We start from the raw sequence: 23,592 nt of genomic DNA, 5'->3' as shown, positions 1-23,592 counted from the left end.
CCTGGGTTCTGGCTGTACAACCATGGGCCGGGAACTTGACTGCTCTGCCTCAGTTTTCTCACCTCTTGGGTGTGAATGACGTTGGTGTTACCTTCTAGGACTACTGCGAAGAGTAAATGAGTTGAGCCCTGGCCGGGTGGCTCAGTTGGTTGGAGCGTCACCCCCTGCACAACAGGTTTCGTGTTTGATCCCTGGTCACAGGAGGAAAACAGTCGATATTTCTTTCTCATATCAGTGTTTCTCTTTCTCTCTTTCCCCCTTTCTCTCTCTCTCTAAAATCAATAAATATATCCTTGGGTGAGAATTAAAAAAAAGAGTAAAAGAATTGATGTGTAACAAGCTTGGCTCTTGGTGGTTGGAGAGTGCTCAGTAAATATTAGCGTTTATAACAATGATGAGACAAAAGATTCGGCATGCCAGCCATGCAATGGGTTGTCCAAAACCCTGATTTTAAAATTAAAAGCCCCTCCTTGGGAGGTACAGGCCTGGTTGTAATGACAAGATCTACCTGTGAAGCCTGCGGCCTCGGTCGGGCCTCTGATAGGTAACATCCCGTGCGGGTCTGACCAGGGCCATGGCCCTGGCCACTCCTCCGCTCCCAGCGGCTGCCTGGCAGGGCCCTGCCCCCAGAGCTGTGACATCTGGGCTGCCCCAAGTATGGCCTTCCACAGGAACACCAGGTACGGTGGCAAGATCTGGTGTCAGGAAGAAGGTCCAGGGTCTCAGGTGTGGTGCCTCAGAGGCTCGTCCTCCTGCAGGAGCCCAGGGGACAGCCAAGGGAAGAAAGCAAACACGGCTTAGGGCTTGAGTGCTGGGGGTGGCAGCCAAAGGTCTTGCTAAGACCACTTGCAGTGTCGTCACTGTCGCTGGGACCAGGTCCTGTGGCAGGGAGCCTGAAAAAGAGCAGAGTGGGAGGAGGAGCCTGGAGTTGGCTGGGTGTTCCCTGGAAGATTCTGGATACCACTACCCCTGCCTGTATCTCCTCCTCCCAACTGTGAAATTAGGCTGCTGATACCAGCTCCCATCCTTCAGGGGTTTTGGGGGATCAAACGAGGAAAGGTAAAATAAGAGCCTTGAGAAGGCCGGATGTCAATGCGATGGGCCCATCCAGCCACACAGCAGCCCCCAGCAGGAGCTCCCTGGGGAATGGGGACGCAGGTGGCTGGAGGCCGTGAGGGAGGAGACGGGCATCACTCTAAGACCCGCAGCAAACTCACAGCTCTAATGTGGATTCCCAAAGGGTAAGAAAAATAACCCAGAGCAACTCGGCAACTTCCTGTTTAATACTTGACCCTGTAACCTGGGGGCCAGAGCCCAACCCTAGGGTCTCCTGGCCTCAGTGTGGAGGTCTGGGGGAAGCAGTAGGCAAAGTGACCAGCAGATGAAGCTTGCTCGAGGGAGAAGTTGGCCAGAAGCTCAAGCCTGTGGATAGAGGCCGGTCACTCGGGGAGTAACATGTAGAGGGGCTGGGAGGCGTCTCCTGATCTCAGGAAGAAGCCCCAGGAACAGGACAGTATCTGACTTTGACAGCCTCCAGCACAGCCCACACTTGGCTGGCATTGAGCAGACGTTCGTGATAATAACTATTGTGAAATGAACACGAAGGGGACACCGCTCGTGTGCAAAGAAGCAATTTTCTTCACCCTCCTAATAGGCGCTCAGCTTTGCTTTCAAGCCCCTGCCTCTGCTGTAACTCAGCCGCTTCCTGTTTAATCCTTGGCCCTTCAGAGTGACTGCTTGGTCGGTTCAGAACAGCCTTCCCTTCTCTCTTATCCTCCAGCCGTCGTGGTGTTGGGGAGCAGACACAGTGTGGCCTGTGGCCTCTTTAGTCTGAGGTTCATCCTGCCAGGGGCTGAGCATTGCCTTCTGTCCCCTGGACAGGGCCCCTGGAGCCAGGTGCCATCATGGCCAGGTCCCCGGACCCAGCCTCCTCCTCCTGCCTGTGGTCTCCAGCCCACCGGTCCAGTAGCCCTCACAGCTACTTCCCGGAGCCTCAGGGCTGCTTCCACCATAACAGGATGTGTGAGAATCCAGGTTACTGGGAACTGTAGTCATTGGAATGGGATCTCCTGTCCTTCAGTGTCCGTGGCTGTGGGCATTCCCCTTTGCTTCTAACCAACCACACCAGAGCCATCTTCACAAGGGTTCCGGGCCCCAGGCGCTTCCCCTCACCCCATCCTAACTAGGCCTGCAATCTCCTTTCCTGGAGACATGGGGCTGAATGGAGATTGGGTAGGGACCACAATAAAATCAGGGTTCTGTTAGGAAGGAGGAAGGGGAAGGGGTGCTGGGGAGGCAACCAAGACAGTCTGCTACCCAGACACACCCTGCCCTCCCTGTCCAGAAGTGAAGGCAAGGCATCGGAGCGTCTCCCCATCATGCCACTCCCAACTGTCCCCAAGCAATCGCCAAATAAGATGGAGGGCAAGGGCATGAAGGGGACAGCCCTTAGGTTGAAGGGAGGGGCTTGCAAAGGGCAGAGTGGTCCAGGAACCCCTTGAGCTGGCCCCATCAGCCTGGAGAGCAGCTCCATGGTATCTGCAGGATGGTGGCCACTGGAGTTGCTCTCTGCTGGCTCCAGATGTGGCGGCAGTAGGTCATCTGGGGACCTCTCAGGGCCAGGGATTGAACTAAACTGGAGGGGATCTAGCTGGCTACTGCCCCTTCCACATGCGCACTTCCCAGTCCCTGCGCCAGTCTTAATAGTGGGTGGGAGACAGGAGAGAGCACTGCAATTAACAATAGTCTCCACCCCCAGTCTGAGGTACGTCCGGGAGGTCCTGCATTCCCAGCCTCCCCACTTCCATCTCTACTGCCCCCCAAGGCTAGACTCAAGCCCTGCCTGTTAAATCAGATAAAGGACCCTCACGCTTTGCCTATTTGACTTCCTGTATCTTACCCCCAAGATAGTTCCAGTTCTTAGATGACTAATAGGTTCCATCTTATGTGCCAGTTCCTGCTGATTGATAGTGGCTGTATTTAAAAGAATTGTGAAGCCTTGTCAGGATTCATTTGAGGTAGACTAGCTATGATTGATTAGTAATGTCTGCCATGAGTGCAGCAGCAGAGAGTGTGGTGTGTGTGATTTTAACTGCTGTTCGTTCCTCTCAGGACCTGTTACTGTCCACCAGCCCAAGCTCTGGGGATATCTTGTGGCTGAGAGATATCATCATGGGACAGATCTGAGCTTTAGTGTGCTGGGAAATGGTTAAAAATCGGCTCTTGGAGTGGGGCAGGGCTGCTTTGTAGCTTTGGCCAATTTCTATGGTGTGAATATTCCCACCATGGCCAATTCCAGCTGCCAAAGTGAAGTCACTGAACACAGACAGTAGGATGAGATGGCTCTAGCACACCACCTCTGAGTAGTCATGTGTTTCTTCCAAACAATGGAAAGCCTTCCGCCTCCCTTCAAAGCTCTCGGAAGAGCACTCGATTAAGATTCGGGATCACTTATCAGTGATAAACCACAGGCCAGCCCTGTCCCTTCTGAGCCTCAGTGCCCTCATCCGTACAATGGGAGTGGGGTTGTTCTGAAGCCCAGTGAGCTATGATATGAGGAACTGCTCTGTCAGTCAACAGCATGATTTGTCAGACCTGCTCCCAGGGCACCAGATCCAGACCGTCTGCCCCAGAAACCGTCCTTGGTCCTTTCTGGAAAGTCGGTATTCCTGCCACGGGGCTGTGGGAGAGAAGGGCTCGCTCTCTTTGATGGCAGCCTCAAAGGGCAGAGCTCATTCGGTTTCCCTTAACTGGCCATCATGCCTTGTCACTGACGAATTTATCTGGAAGGTTTTGAAGCCTCCTTCAAACTTCCCTCCTGCAGCCCTCCTTAAGGCAGAGGCTCCTCCTTTATTTTTCCAACATGTCCCTCCTTTAAGCTTCAGGACACTGTGGTCCTGGGAGGTGTGTCAAGCTGCGTCTATGCTGCGGTGGTGTCAGACAGATCTGGGTTCTAGCACCACGCATCAGCTCTGCGACCGTGAACATGTGCTTTAACCCTGGGCCTCGGCTTTTTCATCTGTGCGTTGGGAATAATAATAATAATAATAGCTGTTTCCTTGGCTTGCTGGGCAGAGTGAATGAAGTACGGTACATAAAGTCCTTTGCATATTGTCAGACACAGAATAAATGCTCAATAAATGAATTACTATTTGTCCTAACAAAGTCTCGTGTAGAGCTAGAAAAGCCCAAACCACAGAAGAATGGGATCCTAAAAGTTGGCAGACCCCAGCATTGAGTGAGGGCTGGGGCCTCAACCCAGGGGCACCACAGGCACGAGGGGAGCCTGGAGGCACAACTGGTGCCATTAGCCCAGTGCAGGGCTTCTCATCCTCAGCATGGTTGACACTGGGGCCAGACAACGCTGTGATAAGAAGTTGCTGCACACCGTAGGATGTTTAGCAGCATGCCTGCCCTCTGCCCACTGGAGACCAGAAGCAGCCTGTCAGTTGTAACAATAAAAAATGACTCCAGATCTTGCCAATTATCCCCTGGGGGGCAAAATCACCTCCGGCTGAGAACACCTGCTCCAGCAGATAGAGTGTGACAGGCACTGTTAGTCATCCAGCTCAAAGGGGAGCCCTGGATGCAGAGCATTTGTCCTGGCAGAACGGGTGGGTCGGCACGTGGCAGAGCCAAGCGGGAAGTGGTCAGCTGCAGGCAGCCTGGCAGCGAGCACCAGGAGGCGTGGGTCAGGGCTGGGACCCCAGCTGGTGGGAGCCCGGCAGTCAAGCAGGGTGAGATCACAGCTCATATGACGCTGAACTTGGGCACACCCTGCCACTCTTTACTTTCTTATCCAGAACCAGGACTGGATCCAGGGTCTGGGCGGGCCCAAGCCTTTGGGAAGAGAGTGAGAGTTTACCTGGAGGGTCATCCCATCTCTGATGAGCTTCATGACCTCCATGGAGAGCACAGGCTTCTGAGTAAGAGAGACCTGGTTCAAATGCAGGCTCTGCTATAGGGAAATTGTAGTAAACCAGAAAGGAAAGAATAGGAAGGGGAAGGGCTGGGGAGGGGGAAAGGGAAGGGCAGGGGAGGGGGGAGGGGAGGGGAGGGAATGAACAAAGAAAAGAGAAGGGAAGAAAAGAAAAACCCCAGATATCGCCACTTAAAACAAGGGCACCACCTTAGGCAGGTTGCCAACCCTCTAAGCCTCAGGTTCCTCATCTGTGATATGAAGATGATAATGCCAGCCTCACCTGGTTGTTGTGAGGATTAAGTGTTTTGTTCTAATAACTGTACTAAGCATTGTACCTGCCACATAATGAGTACTCAGTAAATATTGTTAATTGAATGAATGAATACTTTTGCAGAAAACCTTTTCCCTTAAATCCTTCCATTGGTTTAGGTCTCTTGGCTGGATTTTCTCCAGCTTTCTAATATAGGGAACTGTTGACTTCTCAACAGGAGGAAATGAGTTATTCATCTCTACATCACTAGAGTTTAGCAGCGGGCCTGGAAGGTATTAGGTACTTAGAAAATGAAGTTTTCTTTCCTCAAAGGGCAATAACTGTGCCTTATTCATCTCTATGTAGTCATAGCCCAGCCCACAAACTGACACGGTAAGTGATCATTAAATGTTTTTTGAATGAATGAATATATAAAAAATGATTAAAGAAAGTCATGACCCAGAACGCTACCCACCCCAGGATTCTCCCTAGGAATCCATTCCTATGTGTCCATTTAGAAGGGACATTGCTGCTTACTAGGAGGAGGACAGCCAACCCCTGGGATGGACAGCAGTGTCCTCACCAAGGCAGTGGGTGACAGAAGATCTCAGGCAGCACTTTGCACCTTTCCCTGGGGACCTGCTGCAGGCCGCTCTGCTCCCCCACCCGCCCAGGGGACTGGGACAGATTTCTTGATTCTCCCTGGGGCTGCAGGCACAGGGTGGGGTCCTCCTCCCTTGGAATGTGGCAGTGTTGGCTGTACCTCAGCAGGGTCAACTACACAGGCATAAGAGATAGTACAGTTCATTAGGAAGACCCATGGCTAGGGAGTCAGGAGACCTGGATGCTCCCATCCAGGTCACTACCCTTCCTGGACCTCTGTTTTCCCATCTGTACAATGGGGACTTGGCGATGCTTAGGACAATTATATCCTTTGGTGACTGGCTAGAGAGACAGATCAGTCAACAGCCACGTTACTGAGCAAGTGGCTCACGTGGGAGATCAACCAGTGACATCTAGGCACTGCTGGATTGCACAAAGCCATCTCATGCTTCACGTGCTGAACACAGCATTGGGTGAAGCGTCTGCTCTGAAATCTAGGCGTCCGATGAAAGCTGGTGGGGGCAGGGCAGCAGCTAGATTTTCCCAAGGGGGCTGAAGATTTCCTAGGGGAACTTTCAGGATCATCACTGACGGGGGGGAAGGGGGAATGTTTGTGATAGCAAGTCTTGTTCATAACTCCCTGTCTCTCTTCCCATTCCTAAGGTACAGAATTACTGACAAACAGGTGTGTTCTGTTTGCTGAAGTATACTTTGCTGTAAGGACAGGTGAGGGAATGCTAGCCTGGAAGAGCTCCACAGGGCCAAATTCCCATGCATCAGAAAAAGGAGCCCAGAAAGGGAGATGAAAGGGCTGGGTCTAGAGAGAGGAGCCATTGCGAGGTTTGGAGAGGGAATGGCTCTGTGCACAATTTGGGGTGAGGTGAGTTACTTTTTGACTAAGAGGCATGGAGAGAAGTAGCACAGTGAAGGGCCTTGAAGGAGCAACTCAGCATTTCTGTGCCTGAGTTTCTTTATCTGAAAGGTCGGGACAATAGAACCTTCTCCCTAAAGGAAAGCACTTAGAATCACACCTGGCATGTAGTAAGGACCACAGAGTTGTGTACAGTGATGATAAAAACCCTTGAAATCTTCAGGAGAATTTAGATCACTCAGCGGTGGACTGAGCAAGTGGCTCTCCTGGGACCCGACGGAGGGCCAAATCCCCTATCGGTCGCCCCGCTCCATCTGGTAACGCTACATCTGGTAATATCCGTGCAGCTGAGACTGCGCACAGCAGGCAGGGCTGCCCCCAGAGCTCCGCTGCATCACCAGGGACTCCCCCAGAGCCTGCAGCACTGAGCGCCAGAGCTGTCAGGGCCGGAGGGTGAGGGGCATCTGCCCTCCATGTGGCTAAACCATCCAAAAATTGCCGTGGGCTGAACTTCACCAGCCTGCTTCTCATAAGGACATTTCCCCCTGCCAGGAGGAGCAGGCTTCCCAGCAGGGCTGGGCCCCTCTGGCAAGCTGTACTCGTGGGGGATATTTTCAGATTCTGGGTGACATTCCCCTGCCCCTCAGCCTAATAGGTCCCAGGCGCTCCCCTCCACCTCACCCCTGCCGCTGTTCTGTGAGCCTGCAAGCTGGCCTGCAGGGCTGCTGGGGCCCCCTCGCCCAGTCAACACACCTCTTGACTTTTTTTTGTTCCCCCTCAACCTAATGGCTTGACGAGACCGGCATTGAGGAGGCTGTTTCCTCCTGGGTGGGGACCAGGACAGAGAAGCTGGCACATAAAGGTGGAGAGAAGGAAGCCAGCTTTGAGAATGTGAGGAGCGAGGGGAAACATAAGGAGTCTTTATTGGCCGAGCATAAAAGAAGCAACTGAAGTAGCAGCTGTGTTAACGCAGCCAGGTCGCCAGGGGTTGAGCAGACTCACCGGGCCCAGCTGGGAATCCCATAGGCCCCGGGGGTTCATGACTCATGTTCTGCAGAAATACCTTCAAGTTCACTATCTTTCCATGGATGCTTTTCTCTACCTTCCCTCCCCACCCATCCTCCTGCCCCCTTTTGCCGAGGATTTGAATTTGTAATTCTTGGCCATTGTCAGTAATGAGATAGGGCTATTGCTGAGGCCGTGGGAAGGAGGGAGGCAAGTGGGCACAACTAGGAGAAAAGAGAAGAGAAGGAAAGGGAAGGGGAAAGGAAGGGAGGGAAGGGGAGGGAAAAGGAAAGGAAAGAGAGGGGTGCGGAGGGTGGGTGGGGCCGGAGCTCAGAGGTAGGCGGTGAGAGAAAGGTAGTGGGCAGTGGAGCCAGGAGGGCAGAAAAGCAACATCTGACTCACATCTTAACAGAAACTAGGACAGGCCGATAGACATCAGGCAGGGAACCGAATGGGAAGCCTCCTTCCACCCCTGCTGCTTGCCGCTTGTTTTGCGTTGCGTTTCGTGGGAGCGTGGAGAGGGCGACAAGTGAGCTCATAACTGTAATCGCTTTAGGTTCCCTTCTGCTTTTGACCTTTTGCAATGAATGGGCCTTGGTGCCCACCACCCCGTGTCCTGCCAAGCAGCTATGTACCCGAGCTCGGGAGCATCCCAAGGAGCCCATTTTATGGGGTGGAAAACTGAGGCGTGGAAGGAGCTCTTCGGGAAGTCAGGGTCCCAGCAGGGTTGCACCTGGGGCCCAGACCTCTGGATTTCTCATCCAATAATGAAAATTTGGAGATGAAATAAAGGGAGAAGAGATTACATTGGTGAAAGTGGGCCAGGAAAATACAAACTTTGAAGACCAGATGGAAACCCCTCCGCTGAAGAATTCTTGGACGCTGCTTCTAAGGCAGTCTTCCCCATACTTTCACCAGCGACACTGACCCTGGCATTTTCTCTCTTTTCCAGGACCTCCTGTAAGTAACTCCAGCTGCAGCCGGGTCTCACCCATCTGAAAGGCCTTACTCCCTGCTGGTAACCGGGCCCTGGGAGGGGGGACTGACCGCTATCTTCCCGGGGAGCCCCTATGCCCTCCAGAGCCTGCAGGGTCCCTCCAGATTGTTGGTGCGGGGAAGCAGACTGCCATTTTGCTTTCCGCACACCTCTGCACCCCTCCAGGGCCAGACAGCAGCTGCCCCCAAAGCAGGTCCCAATTTCAATCTGAAAGGCTGGCATGCCCCATTGTTAGTCCCGCTCCTTTGTCCCCCAAAGAACTGGAGTCAAAGAAGCACCAGGTATTAAAAAGAAGAAAGAGATCATCTCGACTCAGGTTTGGTCCTTGGAAAGCCTCCTGCCCGTTCAGCGAATGGGTCAGTGAGCAGCTGTAAGTGTGGACCGGCCCTAAGGACGCGACGCCCGTGTGGCTGTGAGGGTAGCTCCATTCTAGCCAAGTCACTTTGGGCAGGTGATGGTGGTGGTGATTGTTGTTGTTGTTGTTGCTGTTGCTGTTGTCATTAAGACAACCGTGTTGGCCTGTTCGATTAGAAGACAACACAAATTACAGGCGGCACTCCGGGGTTCCTTCCCCTGGCCTCGCCCTAAGGCCCGGGGCGGAGAGCCCAGTCATTGCCAGAGAACCTGAGAAGCATTCAGGGAAACTGGCCCCCGCAGTAATAGATCCAGAGAACAGGAGCGTGTCTTCTTGAGGACAGCATTTGATATCCCAACAAAAGACCCAGAGGTCACAGGGGCAGCTGCAGACTGAAGTTGAAAGGGCCCAGCCCTCGGCATCAGATCTTTCTCAAGGTTGCTGAAAGCAGCGGGTTTCATCCCTGCCCCGAGAAGGCAGTTCTGTAGCTTTCTCCCTCTTGCTCCGTGCCTGCAAGAGCAGTCAGCTCAGCCTGTGATTAGATGTTATTTACTCTTCCCCCTGTGTCCTGAGCCGCACATTGAGCCGGCTGGGCTGATGGTGCTGCCCAGCTCCCTGCCTGCTGAGTTACAGAGAGGGAGGAAACTCCCTGAAAGGAGGAGGATGATTTATCATGGCATGTCTTGGATGTCAGATCTCAATTCCTGTCATCAATCTTCCAAAATAAACTCCTCCATAGGAAACTTCGACAGACCACCTGCTGGAAATGGGCTGGCTTTTCCTTCTTTTTTGACAAAGCCAGAAAAAGTCCTCACCTCCCCCACTCCTGGGACCCCCCTACACATGTCTCTCCACAGCCAGGCTGCTGGGCCACCCCGGCAGCTCAGCTCTGGGTCCCTGCAGCATCCTGAGAGCTTCCTGGGGACTGTTGCCAGCCAGAGCTGGTGCTGCCACTCCCATGGGCTCTGCAGTGCAGGAGCAGATGACAGGGGTTGCATCTGATTCTCTCCTTATAATCCCTACCCACCTGGCCACCACCATAGTCACTGAGTGATGGGGAGGAGCCCAAGTAGCTTTCCCATATTCTCAGTATGACACAGAAGAGTCCTGAACCTTTTAACTGTGCCTGAGACCACAAGGCAGGAGGAGGAGGAAATGGGACCACGTTGGGAATCACCCCCTAGCCCTATTCTCTCTGCTTCTGCAAAGAAAGAATACCGTTGGCCAGAGGTGAGGGATACGGAGATGGCAGCTTGTCAAAATGCCTGTCTGTGGCCCTTTGGTTATATCGCAGGAGCCTCTTCTAGGGTGGCTCTGTCCTCCAGTTGGAAGACTCAGGCCCCTGTGAGCACAAGGACTGCTGGTACCTAGAAAACACAGCCATGGAGGGTGGCTTTAAGTAGCAGCAGGAATCACTTAAGTGGTATGAAACGTGTGGCCACCACTGCCCAACTCCTCTTGCCCATGGCAGACATTGCTAATCGATTCAGAGGCTTTTTAACATAGTGCTTTAGGTAGTCCACTGGGACCCACGCTCACACTGACATCTGTTGGCCATGCCTGCGCTAGATTTAAGAGAGCATTTCTTAATTATGGAAACTGTGATACTGGAACAGATGACTAAGGGAAGTGGGGACGTCTCTTTCTCTGGAGGAATATAAAGAAATACATGATGACCAGCTGTCAGCCCTGGTTGAATGTGACCCTTGGATGTGATCAAGGCCCTCCCTTTGCTGTGTCCGTAAAATAACAGGCCCATAGAGCACACACAGGGCGCACCGCTGGCTGGGTGGTGTGGCAGCATCGGGTACCACAGTGCTCGTACCTTTGTAAACTTCCCTCTCCCCCTTCACTTCAGGGTCCTATGGGAAGACCTGGCCTCCCGGTAAGTAGCTTTTATTTCTTCCTCCTTTCGAATCTCTCTCACGTGCTCGTTCTCAGTCCAGGGACTGGCGAGTTTGGGTGGCTGCTTTCCTCCAAACATACCTGGGCAAGAGGCCTCTCTCCAGCTTCTCTTGCCCACAGCTGAGGGGCAGGCTCCTTCGTACCTTCCCGGGGCCCAGGCAGGCAGATACAGCATTCAGGCCCCTTCAGCGCTGGACCTGGCTTCAGACAGACGGCCCTATAATGGAGGCCTGGAAGGGGGAGGATCCGCCTGCCTACGGGCTTAGGTTAAGACCACTCTCTCTGCTTTACCCTCTGCCCTCTGGTGAGAACAAACTCAAAAACTTTGTTTTCACCCCAGTTACCATTTCTGAAAGCTAGAGAGGCCATGCCAAGGAACCACGAGGGCTTTGGAATAGAAGTAGAAATAATAGTAATAGCCACCTCTCATCGAGACCTTAATCCATGCCAGGCACTATGCAAATCACTCTTCATCCATTTGATTTGTTCAATGACTCAGTGAAATGGGTATCATTATGCCCATTTTATAGGTGAGAAAACTGAGACCCAGAGAGGTAAAATACCTTGTCCAATTGTGCAAGCTTCCGTTGTAAAGCTCTTGGAAGCTCATGTTATCATACCCCATTCCATACTGCTGTTTCCTGTGGTCCGTGCTCCAAGTCTGAGAACCATCTTTAAAGTCTTTGAAGACATCGGTTGCTCTGTGAGGTACAGCCTGGGGCAAATACGTACTGAGTGCTGGATGCTGTGGGCCCATGGATGGGGAGAGACTCGGGCAGGAATGCCGTAGCCTGCCAGAGGGCCGAGGTGAGGTGCGGCGTGCGATCCAGGGCTGGCACCAGGGGGTCTTCTCTCCCTGCGCCAGGGACCGCATCCTCTGAATCACACACCCTTTGTGCATCCCTCTTACCCAGATACCCCTTTTGACATGCATTATACTATAACCTCGTGACTAATCCAACAGCTTCTAGAATTCATGTCCAGCAGTGACTTTCTTAATGAAATGCATGTGGGAGAATATTTAGCCTTGAAAATGGAAATACTCCCAGTAAGTCCAAGCCCCGAAGCAGAGGAGGAAGGGTGAGTGGGTCCCATGAAACCCAAGGAGGGAAAAAAATCAGATGACTTGGGGGGAACGTGGGCAGACTTTGTTTTTTTCTGATGACATCCATCTTTAAAAAGCATTTGGGGGCAAGTCGCAGAGCAGGGGCCGCTGCACATAGTTTCCAGTCGCTGGCCACTCCCCGCCCGTCCCGAACCTGAGCGTTTTATGGCCAGGACTGCAAAGAACATTAGTTTTTAAAATGAAATGAGAAGCAACCCAAACACACATCCTGCAATATCATTCAAAAGCCCAGGAGTGAGTGGGCCGTGGGGATGTCGCACTCGACGTTCAGCGGGCCTGGTGTCCACAGCAGTGAGGGCCGCGGATCCACAGGCCCCGGTCCCTGCTCACCATGCTCCTGCGTGAAGGGACCTGGGAGGGATCCGCGAAGGAGTCACTGGTGCCGGCCCCTTGTTGTGAAATGCGAAGTGTGTGAGGGACGAACACACTTATAGAATTCACTTGCCCACCGGGCTTGCCACCCATAGGTGCCATTTAGACAACACTCCTCGGGAGGCAGGCGCTGGGAGTAAGCGCTCCGGAGATGTCGCCTCACAGCAGCCCCCCAACAGCCCCACGACGGAGGTGCAGACGCTCAGGGAAGTGAAGGAAACAGATCCAGGCTTATAACCAATGTGGCTACCCTGCCACGCAGCCAAGAACGTGTTACTAAAGATACCCTTGGTCTTGACAAGGTACATGTCACAAGAGCCTAATTTCAGAGCCAGTCGCGACTTGCCAGTACATCCACATACATCTTGGGACGCTGATTGCCCCTCAAGACATTTTGCCTCAGTGGGGTCAGCAGGCACGGAATCACCCCAGAAATGCCCACACCCTTCAGGGGAATCCACAAGCCCAGCTCTCACCTGCCCAGCGGGACAAACACCGTCTCATTTTCAGCCCCCACTGCTTTCCAGCCTTCCAGGCTCCCAGCAAACCCCAGGCCCACCCCAGAATTTATGATGTCTGCACATGTATAATTGCAAAAAAATATTTTCTACCAAAAGGGGAGGAACAAAACTTAATAAGCGGATTTCCAGAGTGAGAAGATGTAACCCCTGGCTACAAAACAAAGCTTTCCCTCTGAGCAGCTGAAACTCATGATGCGGCTGCATCCACATGGCTCACGGTCCTCCCTGCTGGTACTGGGGGTGGCCGTGAGGAAGGGGGTGTGGAAGGGCTCTGTCTGTAGCCTCCTCAGCCAGGGAGTGGGGGCACTGCTCCCCAGCTTCGGCAAAGACAGACCTAGGGAAGTGATTCACCTGTCACGTGGGAGCTGCCCCTCACCCTGCTCTGTGCCTTGAAGTTGAGTGTGACAAGGATGTGGTACGTTCTGGCTGTAGCTGGAACAGATCGCAACAACAGAAGTCTGAGGGAGGAAGAGCCTTGGACCCATTATGGAACCCATAGGGAAACTGAGGCCCCGGCTGGGGGTCCAGACTCCCACATTAGTGCCCTTACCGCAGCACCATGCCCCCTGTAGATAGCAGTAGGGGTGGCTGCCTGCCAGACGGTCTGTGGGGCTGAATGGGCAAGTTCACTCACACGATGCCTGGGCATCGGCCCAACTGCCCGTGCAGAGCAGGTCTTGAGTGCACAGCCAGCCCATGGGACCCTTCCCGTGCTGGCCCCGCTCCAGCCACATCTAATTGTCTCTGCCTCCTTCATCAGGGGGACAAAGGTGCCATTGGGATGCCTGGACGTGTGGTGAGTTGGCGCATTTTCCCCTGCTTGGGTGGCCATTGCTTGCTTCTCCACGCTAGCCTGCCCTCCAAACCATAGCAAGGTGTTGCCCTCCTGGGAAAGGGGGAAAGGGGGTACTTGGCCTTCCCTCTTCCCTCGCTGAAGTCAGCTTCAGAGAGGCACAGGCCAGGAGAAGACATGTTTTATTTCAACCCTTCAGATCTTGCCATATGGCTTTACCCTCCAGAGAGCTGCCATGGCAAAGGAAAAATCCAAGAAAAAGCATAAATAAAGCTCTTTGCCAATCACCTACTGGGAAGACAGGGTGAGGCCTGAATTCCTCTCAACATTGAGGGGACTTGCATCCACTCCAACCCTGAGGCTGGCTGGCTGCCCACCGTCAGGTTTATAGCTGCCCCTGCAGCCACCCCACTCCCCCACCCAGACCTCCCCTCTCCCTGCTGCCCCAGCAAGAGCAGCAAAAGATGGTGAGAACTGCAGCCTCCAACGCTCTGTGGAGACTGGGGGAGCCAGCTATGGGGGCACCTTCCCTAGACAGAAACCGAAGGTGGTGAAGACGGGGCTTGCCCCAGCTAGTGCTTTCAGATCCTCAGCAAGAGGCTGGGAGCTCAAACGTTTAACGTCTCCTACTGAAAAATTAAGATGGCGAAAGCGGAGCGAGAATGGTGGGCAGGGCGAGGATGTCTCAGGAATGGGAAGGCCGACGCCAGGCCTGGAGGTCTGAGTGCTAGGGACTGTCCTGATGACTCTCAGCCTCCGAGGGGCTAGGAAGGGCAGGGGAGACACAGGCTGGCAGCCTAAGGCCGTGATAGCCGTATGCCAGCCTCACCACCACCCTGTCTGAGCCCTAACTCCCCACCTGCCATCAGCCTCAACCTTTACCCTGCCTCCCAGGTGCCCCCCGGTGACCCCTATGCCATCTTTTCATGTCACTCACGTGCTTTTCCTCATAACCTCACCTCCTGGGCTGCTTGGCTTTAGGCCTGGGTACGGCATCCATGTGTGAGTTTGCTTGCGCGTGTGAGTTTGCTTGCGCGTGTGAGCCTGGTGTCAGAGAAAAGGCATCCAGACCATAGCTAACACTTGAGAGTGCTAACTGCGTGCTGGCGTTGTGCTAAGAGCCTTACACACATCAGCTCATTTGGCTTCACAGGAACTGCAGGAGGTGGGCACAGTTCCCACCCCCATCTTTCAGATGAGACAATGGGGGCTCATATGTTAAGTGTCTTTCCCACGGTCACATGGCCCGGGAATGGCTGATCAAGGACTTGAACCCAGGCAGCCTGACTCCAGACCTGTGCCCTTGACCCTGGCAAAGCTGCTTTCCCTCCCCGACATTGGCCTCGGGGCTCTATAGAGGGTCTGATCCTTAAGGTGAAGCCACAGTGCCCAGGTCCAGGACCTGGGACATTTCAGAGGCTCAGAACAAGTGTTCCATGTCACAGAGCTCTGAGGTCCCCAGGCCCACCCAAGGGCTCTCTGTCAAGACACGGAGGCTGGAAGCGCTGTGCCGCTCCACGTGAGGCTGTCCCACCATGTCCCAGGCCACAGCGCCGTGGAACTCCTGCCCGACCCTGTCTCTGTCCTTCAGTTCTCCGACTCCAAACACAGAGCCCCCCAAACTGTCACTGGGTCCCTCTCTGTGCAGAGCAGGGAAACGATGTCCAGCCAGCCGTTCTTGGGGGCTGGCGGTGGGTGGGCCTGAGCCCTGCTCGTTCTCCACTGTCGCCCTCCCCGATCCCGCCGTGTGGATGGGCGTGTTGAAACTCAGTCAGCCCAGATCTGGGGCGGAGTTGGGTTTTGCACCCAAGCTGACAGTCAGACTCCAAACTCTCTGCCCCTAACAGGTAAGCTTCAGGACACTCTACTCTGAGTGCAGCTACCAGGCTGCAAGGCAGGTTGAAAAATGCAGAGCAGCCCCTCCAGGCCTGCCCCCCACTGCTGCCCCCCCCACCCTCCTTCTGGGGCCCTGTGGACTGTTTCTTGCCCAGCAGGTATCCATCAGAGCCCAGCTCAGGCCCACAGCGGTGAGACGGGAGCACAGGAGGGCTCCCGTTTCCTTCCACACAAAGCTGTTTTCAAGCTGGGGGTTCCATGCTGCTTGTGCTATTTTAAATGTGGCAAGAGACCCGTTTGGCCACCCAGTGGTAGGCCTGATGTAAGCCACCTGATGATAACTGGGGTGGCCAGTGGCTGTGAGATGCCTGAGTTGTGCCTGTGGTTCACTGGGGGTGGCACCACTGGCTTCTGTGGATCATGGTTGATGGGGGCTGTTTGTCCACTGGTCACTATGGTTATAGGGACCCTGGGCAATTACCCATTTTCCTCTGCATCCCAGATCCATCCTCCATCCTCCGTCCTCCATCCTCTCAGATGTGTGTGTCCTACTATCTGTCCCTCTATGCTCCTCCAACCCCTCTCCCGCCTGGCCAGCCCTAAGGACTCCTGGTGTGTCTAGCTTGGCAAAGCTTTGTGCTTGGTGCTCAGCTGGACCCTTGTACCAGCTAGATCCCGCCTTACAATGCAGTCCTTGGGAAAGTCTCCCCATGCCCACCCCCACCTTGTACGGCCCCTCTCTGGGGCCATGGTTTTCAGGCAGACTTTCTGACCTGGGTGGGTTCTCCCTCTCTCTCTGTCTCTGTCTCTCTTTCTCTTTCACACACACACACATGCACACACAGACACACACATACCTGGAGAAGGCCTCCTAAGGCCCCTGCTACTGTTTTGTCCATTGTCTGGAGTGGCTGGCTGGGGCCAGACCAGGGGTGAGTCAAAATAGCCACCCACACCCTGTGCTTGCTGGATGCGGGACCTGCCATGTGTCAGCATCTGTGTTTTGTTTTGTTTCTTATTTCACGGTGATTTCTTTTGTTTGGTTGTTGTGCCATCAACACAGATTCTTGTGTGTGTGCCTCTCTCTCATCCTTTCTTTTTTCTCTCCCTCTCTCACTTCCCTGCACCCCGTGTTGCATGTGGCTGCCCCAGGGAATAAAGGGCCAACCAGGTGAGAAGGTGAGTCCACACTTTCCCTTCTGCCCTTCTGCCCCAGCCTTCGCTTCCACCCCCGTGGACTCCTGGGGGCCTTCCCGAGGCCCCCAGCTCAGCCCTCCTGCTGGCGTGCAGGCTAAGCAGAGCTGCCAGTCAGGCCTGCTGTGCTGTCAGCCTCTCATGGCCCAGTTTCCTAACAGCTTCCACACCATCGGGCAGGGTCTTGGGGTTCCTGGGCTAAGGCTCCTACTCGCTGGCCGAGTGGGTCTCCCCTACCTGCTGAGGCTGCCTGTGGCCTCGGAGCTCTGATTCTGAGACTTAGGCAGTCACCCTTCCCAGAGGCAAGGAGCGCACCAGTCGCCGTTTTCTGTGGGACACGGCACCCTGCCCTCCTCCCAGCAGGGCACAGGCTGGGTCATCCTGTCAGAGCATCACCTCTCACCTCCATCTCTGTTCTACGCACCTTCATCCTCCTTCTGTTGCCCCTCCCCACCAAATTCTGCCCAAACGTACCCCCTCGGTGTCACTCTGAAACTAGGGTGAGGAAGCTCCCAGCATCTCCAGCCTTCAGGCTCAGGGCTGCTGGGCCCACACAGCACGTGTGTGTCTCGTCCCCACCCTCTGTTTCCAGTAGCTCCATGCATGGGGCAGGCCACTCGCCATTCACCAGTTGCAGGGAGTGCAGCCACATGGGTAGCTGGGGGTGGGAGTGGGGAAGAAGACCCAGGGGGCTGAAACTTGGCTGGGGCTGGGGCTGGGGCTGGGGCAGGTTGGAGAGTGTCCTGGGCAGGGCTGTGGGGAGAGGCCTCTGGGGCCTGAGCAGCCATGGCTGAGCTGTGTCCCCCCGCTTCCTCCTTCCCTCCCCCACCCTGTGCCACCCTCTTTTCCATCACTGCACTGAATCCTCTTCTTCCCGCTTCCCCGTCTGAGGTCCCACCACCCTCTTTCCCTGGTCCCCGCATCTTCTGCTCTTGCTACATCTCTTCTTGCTTTACTCTTCCTGCTGCCCTTCTCAATCTTTTCTGGATGTCTCATTCATCCCCTGTGTGTCTCCCGTCCCCCGATCTTCCTTCCTCCTCTGTGTCCCCTGGCCCCCCTGCCCTCCACCTCCGCTGGCACCCCGCCTTCGCATGCCTCTCCTTCCCCCCTTGCCAGCCCCTCCCTTTGACTCTTCTTTCCCCACCCTCGCCTCCTGCCCCTTCCCTTGCTCCCTATCCCTCTCTTCTCTCTCTGTCCTATAGGGGGCCCCAGGAGATGCCGGGATGTCCATCATTGGTCCCCGTGGCCCCCCTGTAAGTGATTTTTGCTTTTCTTGGGGGTGGGCAGGATGGGCGAGTTACTGAAAAGGGCTTGGGGCAGAAGCTCTGCCTCTGGGTGTGGCAGACACCACATGCGATGTGGTGGCCAGGCCAGGCCTCAGTGCTGCGTTGATGTTAAGGAGAGTGGCCTGACTAAATATGCCTAATTACAGCCTGCTGGGAGGGCGTGCGAGGGCCTACCCTCCAGCCACGAAGCTGCAGCAGCTGCCAGGTGGCCCTGCTGTCTACAGGCAGAGGGGAGCCAGGGCCCACTCCCGCCTGGAGGGGGTGCTCCAGCTTTCCAGGGGCGAGCCGTGTTTCTGGAAGCCCATGGAGCAAATACCCATGAGGTCCAGACTCCCTGATCCGACACCCACTCCTGGTTCTGGCAGACGCCAATCCACCACTCACCCTCAAAAGCTCCTTTTGTGCTCAGCCTGGTTCCTATGTCTCAGTTCCTCCTCCCCATGGCTGGGGGCTTGGGAAAATCAGAGATGATTCCATTCAGATATGCTTCTTAGGCACCGGAAGGGTGACGTGGGTGATGATGGGGAAAGATACTGTGACTATGGGAAGGAGGACTGGCTGTTTTTCTCAAAGAGCGCCTGAACCATGGGGCTTCAATAAAATCACCAAATGTCAGCGTGGAAAGGACCTCAGCAATGGTCTAGCGTAGCTCTCTGAGAAGGGGAAACTGAGGTCCAGAGAGGGGAAAGGATTTGGCCAGGGTCCCACACACAGAGGTTAGGGCAGGATCAGAACCCAGGGCCCCTGGGATTCAGGGCTCCCACGACAGCAACAGACCACCATCGCAGTGGTTTGCTATGTGCTTTTCCTGACCTATTTACAACAAGAGAGTGAGGGAGCTGTGCCTTCCCTTCAGGTAACAGCTTCCGGGAGGCTGAGGCTAGCCCAATGGATGGATAAAGCTCTGCCTGCCATTCTTCTCCTTCTGTGGAGAGAGCCAATGGGAAGCCACAGTCTTAGACTGCCCACACTCTAAGGGAGGGATCAGAGAGCAAATTGCTAAGTCCAATGGAGAGAGTCGTGATGAGCTAGCCAGGGAGGGCCTATGGTGAGAGCGGAGGGGTGCAGCCAATCTCCTGCTCGAGGACTGGGGAAGGTTAGATGGGGAGCGAAAGGCTTGCAGGCAGGTCAGGTTCTGGGCTGGAGTCAGGACTTGAAGGGTCCTGGGCCATGGAGACACACCTTCTCTGTGAGGCTTCCTCCAGCCCAGACCACAACGATGATGCTAAGGGCTGACACTCGGCACTTACTTTGGGGCAGGCAGTCTCCTAAGACCATTCCACATAGTAACTCAATCTTCACAGGAGCCCTGCAGGCAACTACTATTTCCATCTCTATTTTATAGAGGAGAAAAGCAAGGCACAGAGAAGTTCAGTAACTGGCCCAAGGTCAAACACTGGAATGTAGTCACGCTGGGATTTGATCTTTTAGCCAGGATGTGTGGCTCAGAGTCTGTGCTCAGAACCCTGCTGCTATAGCAGCCCACCAGATAGCGGGGGTAGGGTCCCTGTGACTCTAGGCTCACATGACCACAGCCTGCACAGGGCTGGAAGCCTCTTTGTGTATTGGAGGAGCCACAGCATGGATGCCTTGCACCCATCTGTCCCTGACAGAGGTGGTGTCCAGTCAGGGGATGACCAGGATATGGGAAGGTTACAGAGAAGGACAAACCTCCAGGATATAACAGCAAGGACAGTGTCGGGGTGGGCCTATCAGGAAGACAAGGATGGCCACCGTCTGTCTGCCTCCTGGCCTGACCACAGACATCCCCCTGGGTCGACAGAGCTGTTGCTCTAACTCTCCGAGCAGCATCTTTCAGCAGCATCTTGTCAACAGGCCACCTGAAAGTTGTAGAAAAGGCCTCACTTCTGGAGAACATGCTCGGGGCAGTGGTCTGCCCCGCTTCTCTGGCTTCCGGCCCCCTGTCATAAGCCTAATCAAGAACACAACTCCCATTTTGGATTTGATTGCAATGGTGAAAGTACCTTTGTTCGGGTAACAGCGATGACTTCTGTCTCCTGGGCACCTAGCCCCCTCATGGAGTTTTCCCACATACCAGTCTCCTCCATCCCTCCCAACAAAGCTGGGAGGCAGGCCTGCCAGTCCATTTCACAGAGATGGAAACAGTTTTGTAACTTTCCTGTGGTCGCCTCGCTGGTCAGTGCTGGAGCTTGGGTTGTGCCACATCAGTTGCATTCCACAACAAGCATTCTTTCCCAACACTGCCTTCCATGTTTTAAGCTCTCCTGTTTAACAGATTTTTACCTTAAGGAGAAAAAAAGGTTCTCCTTATTGGTGCTATGTGTTGCTAGGCAAGGCACAAGGAAGCTTGACCAAGCCTGGCACCCTCCAATTTTGGCCTGTGTGGGTGACCATCACCCAGATGGCAGGGGCCATCCCTGCTGAGTACTCACTAGACACCAGGGCAACCCCATCAGCTCCTTCCCAGAAGCCACCTGGAGTTGGTGAGAACAGGGCAGGGGAAGACAAAGGGGTCATTTGTCATGAAAAGGTAGAGGTCAAGTGGGCAAGCCCTCTGGCAGGGGATGATGGGACCTTGTGGCTTTCCACTCAGCCCAGAAGGGCCCCACATACATGTTGCCGACAAGAACCAGCCTTGCTGCTCTTAGGGGCCACCTGCTCCTCTCTTAGAGTTTCACAAGTGGTCTGACCAAAAGATGAACCATCCAGGCACTTCTGAGAAGGATGGTTCACATTGTCATGAAGCAAAATGCTGGAGCAGTTGTCCCATTAAACTGAGGGGGAGGCTGGCTGACCCAACAGGCACTGGAAAAGCCACCTACCAGGCTAGGAAATGCCCCCCATCTCCAAGGGAGCTCAATCCCTCCCTGGAGCCCCCAGCTTCTCTTCAGGGGCCAGGAGGAGCTCCCTGAGCTTGCAGCCCTTGTTCACAAGGAAACACTTCCATCAGGTCAATACACATGTTAAGTGTTTCTCGGTTTACTTATTTCATTAATATTTGTTAGGCACTTCCTGCATGCTAGGTACTGGGAGACGAGGAAAACCTGGCTGCAGCCTGCTTGCTCTTGGCAAAGAGACCAGCAATGCTGCAATGGTTACAATGGCAGCAGTCAGTGCTCAGCCTGGGGTGGTGAGGGAGCTGTGGGGACAGGAGGAGGCACCGGACCTGGGGCGGAGGCAGGCACGGAAGGCTTCTGGGAGGAAGGCATAACTAAATTGTGATCAAGGATGAGCAGGATGAGCAGAGGTTACTCAGGTACCAGACTGGGGGCCGGGGGGCGGGGATCACTGATTCTCCGAGGCAGGAAGTCTTCCTATAAACTACTAGAGAAATGGGGAAGTTCTTTACAGAGCCAAGCAGAGGTGAGACTGGCGAGGTAGCAAGGATCTGATCATGAAGGACCTGGACACAATGTTCAGGAGTCCGGACTTTCTCCTGAGGGCAGTGGAGAGCCCTTGGGTTGTGTTCAGTGGAGCAGGGAAAAGATCAGATTGGCAGTTTAAAAGGGTCTCCTGATTGCCCTGCTCCAGCATGGAGAATGTATAGAAGAGGCTGCAGGTCTGCGCCTGGCTGGAAGGCACCTGCAAAATCAAGATGTGGCCTGAAGCACAGCCTCAGGGACTGTGGGGCTGGCGAGCCAATCTGAAGGTGGAATTGACAGAGGGTAGTGGCAATAAAAGTGGGGGTTGAAGGAGGAGTCCAAGACAATCCCATATTTCTGATATGGTAACAGAGTGGATGGGGGTGCCTTCCCCAGAGGGAAGAGCAGATTTTTCTAGGGGAGGTGAGTTCAATCTGAACACGATGAATGTTTAAGATGTCCTTGTAACGTCCAAAGGGCGTAGCCCTCCGTTTGCTGCCAGAGTTCAGAGGGTGTGTACTGAGTTGGTCGCCCTGGCTCTCAGGAGCCAGTCGCTCAGACCCCTCCCAACTTTGTGTTTAATGATATCACAGTTGTAGCTTGAAATCAGCCATGGTGGAAGTATTTCCACCACAGAAATTGGCAAATGCTATACAAAGCAGGACTCTCCTTCCCACTCACCGCTACCCCAGCCAGTGATTGAACACTTAGCAGCATGGAGTCTTATGTGGCAGATAGCACTGACTTGGAGAGGGGGAGGTAAAATGAGGCAGGCTCTGGACAGACACGTGACTGAGCCTCTCTCTGGAGTCAGACAGAAGAGAAGGGGGGATTTCCAGGAGGCTCGCTCCAACCAGAACACTCTGTGCGTCCGTGTTGCATTATCCTGCCCCAGTTGTAGGCAGGAAGAAGGTAGGGAAGAGGAGACAGATACAGGGTTCACTTACTAACAGCAGGGATCCATGAGGCTCCCCCTCCAGCCTAGCTTTGAGTGAAGGGAAGAGATTTCAGAGAGCAATGTAAAGCTTATTTCCTTCATTCTGCTTTAGAAGGATATAATATTAATCTACAAATCTATAATCCATAATTTTGATATGATCTTAATTCAAGTGAACTTGGAAAAAATGTTTGTGAGGATGTCGGGAAAATTCTTAAAAGTAGTGTAAGGGGAATAGTGAGGAGGGGACTAGTTGGTCTACTATTTATCATTATGTGTCATAAAAACAGAGCAATTATAACAGCGCATGAAACAGAATGGGGAGGCCAGAAATAAAGCCAAATGCGTCTTGGAAGCTGGTCTGTGATAAAGACTCGATTTCACAATAAAAAGAGAAAAGTAGATTGATGAATATCTACCTCAGTTGTTATATCAGAATAAATATCAAGTAAATAAAATACTTAGATGTAAAACATAAAACTCTAAAATATAAGAACAAAGCATGAGCAAACATTTTATATTTTTTAACTTGGGAAGGACCTTAAAACACAGCATTAAACCCAGAAGCCATGGAGGAAGATTGATAAGTTTGTCAACATAAATGTAAAACTTCCACATGGCACAAAATATGTCACAAACAAGACAGCCAGCTGGACAGAATGTTTGCAACACACATGAGTACCCAAGACTTACTGTGCTCGACAAAGAGCTTTACTCAAGTCAATAGGAAAAAGACAAACAACTGAGTAGAAAATATTGCTAAAGAATACAAACAGGCTGTTCACAAATAAATAGGACCGGCAATAAACATTGGAAAGGATGTCCGACCTCAGCATAGAATTTGTTGTATATTAAAACCCACTTCCAAGCCTCTCCGAGAGCCTTACCCAGGCCCAAACTCCCCAGGAAGTAGAGTCCGAGTTTCCATGTGGTCAATGACAACATTCTTCCCAAGATCCCTGAAAAACCTTGGTTAGCCCTGCATTTGGCTTTGGGTTGGAGAGATGCCTCCTGCTACCAGGACAGGCTCTGTATTTAGCAAACCATGCGATTATCTCTACCATGTAAACATTAGCCCGAGTGGGACTTGAAGACGCTTCTTGGAATCCTCTCCTCCTGACCTTTCCTTCAGGCATCTCAGCATTCAGAGAAGTCAAAAGTTTACAGTGGCAGGTTGCAGAGGTTACATTGTACCGTTTCCGGGTTTTCTCCTTGGTGCTATTCTTAGCATCACTTATCCTTGATAGGGGAGAAGCCGGGGGCCCTTCTGATATAT

At 53.6% G+C, this 23,592-nt stretch overlaps 1 protein-coding gene across 2 annotated transcripts in view; it reads left to right on the top strand.

The window, feature by feature from the left end:
* Positions 1 to 23,592, top strand: part of COL13A1 (collagen type XIII alpha 1 chain) — a 145,683-nt gene that overhangs the window by 56,416 nt on the left and 65,675 nt on the right. For both annotated transcript variants that reach the window (XM_045841982.1, XM_045841983.1), the window contains exons 3-7: positions 8,603 to 8,610; positions 10,861 to 10,887; positions 13,687 to 13,722; positions 16,708 to 16,734; positions 17,952 to 18,002. In XM_045841982.1, coding sequence (XP_045697938.1) covers positions 8,603 to 8,610; positions 10,861 to 10,887; positions 13,687 to 13,722; positions 16,708 to 16,734; positions 17,952 to 18,002 — 149 coding nt within the window. The remainder of the gene's footprint in view (positions 1 to 8,602; positions 8,611 to 10,860; positions 10,888 to 13,686; positions 13,723 to 16,707; positions 16,735 to 17,951; positions 18,003 to 23,592) is intronic.

Source organism: Phyllostomus hastatus, unplaced genomic scaffold (genome assembly GCF_019186645.2).
Source record: "Phyllostomus hastatus isolate PE091 unplaced genomic scaffold, TTU_PhHast_1.1 phas_contig_38, whole genome shotgun sequence".
NCBI lineage: Eukaryota > Metazoa > Chordata > Mammalia > Chiroptera > Phyllostomidae > Phyllostomus > Phyllostomus hastatus.
The sequence above is the reverse complement of the archived record's forward strand: the minus strand, read 5'-3'. Positions and strand labels throughout refer to the sequence as shown.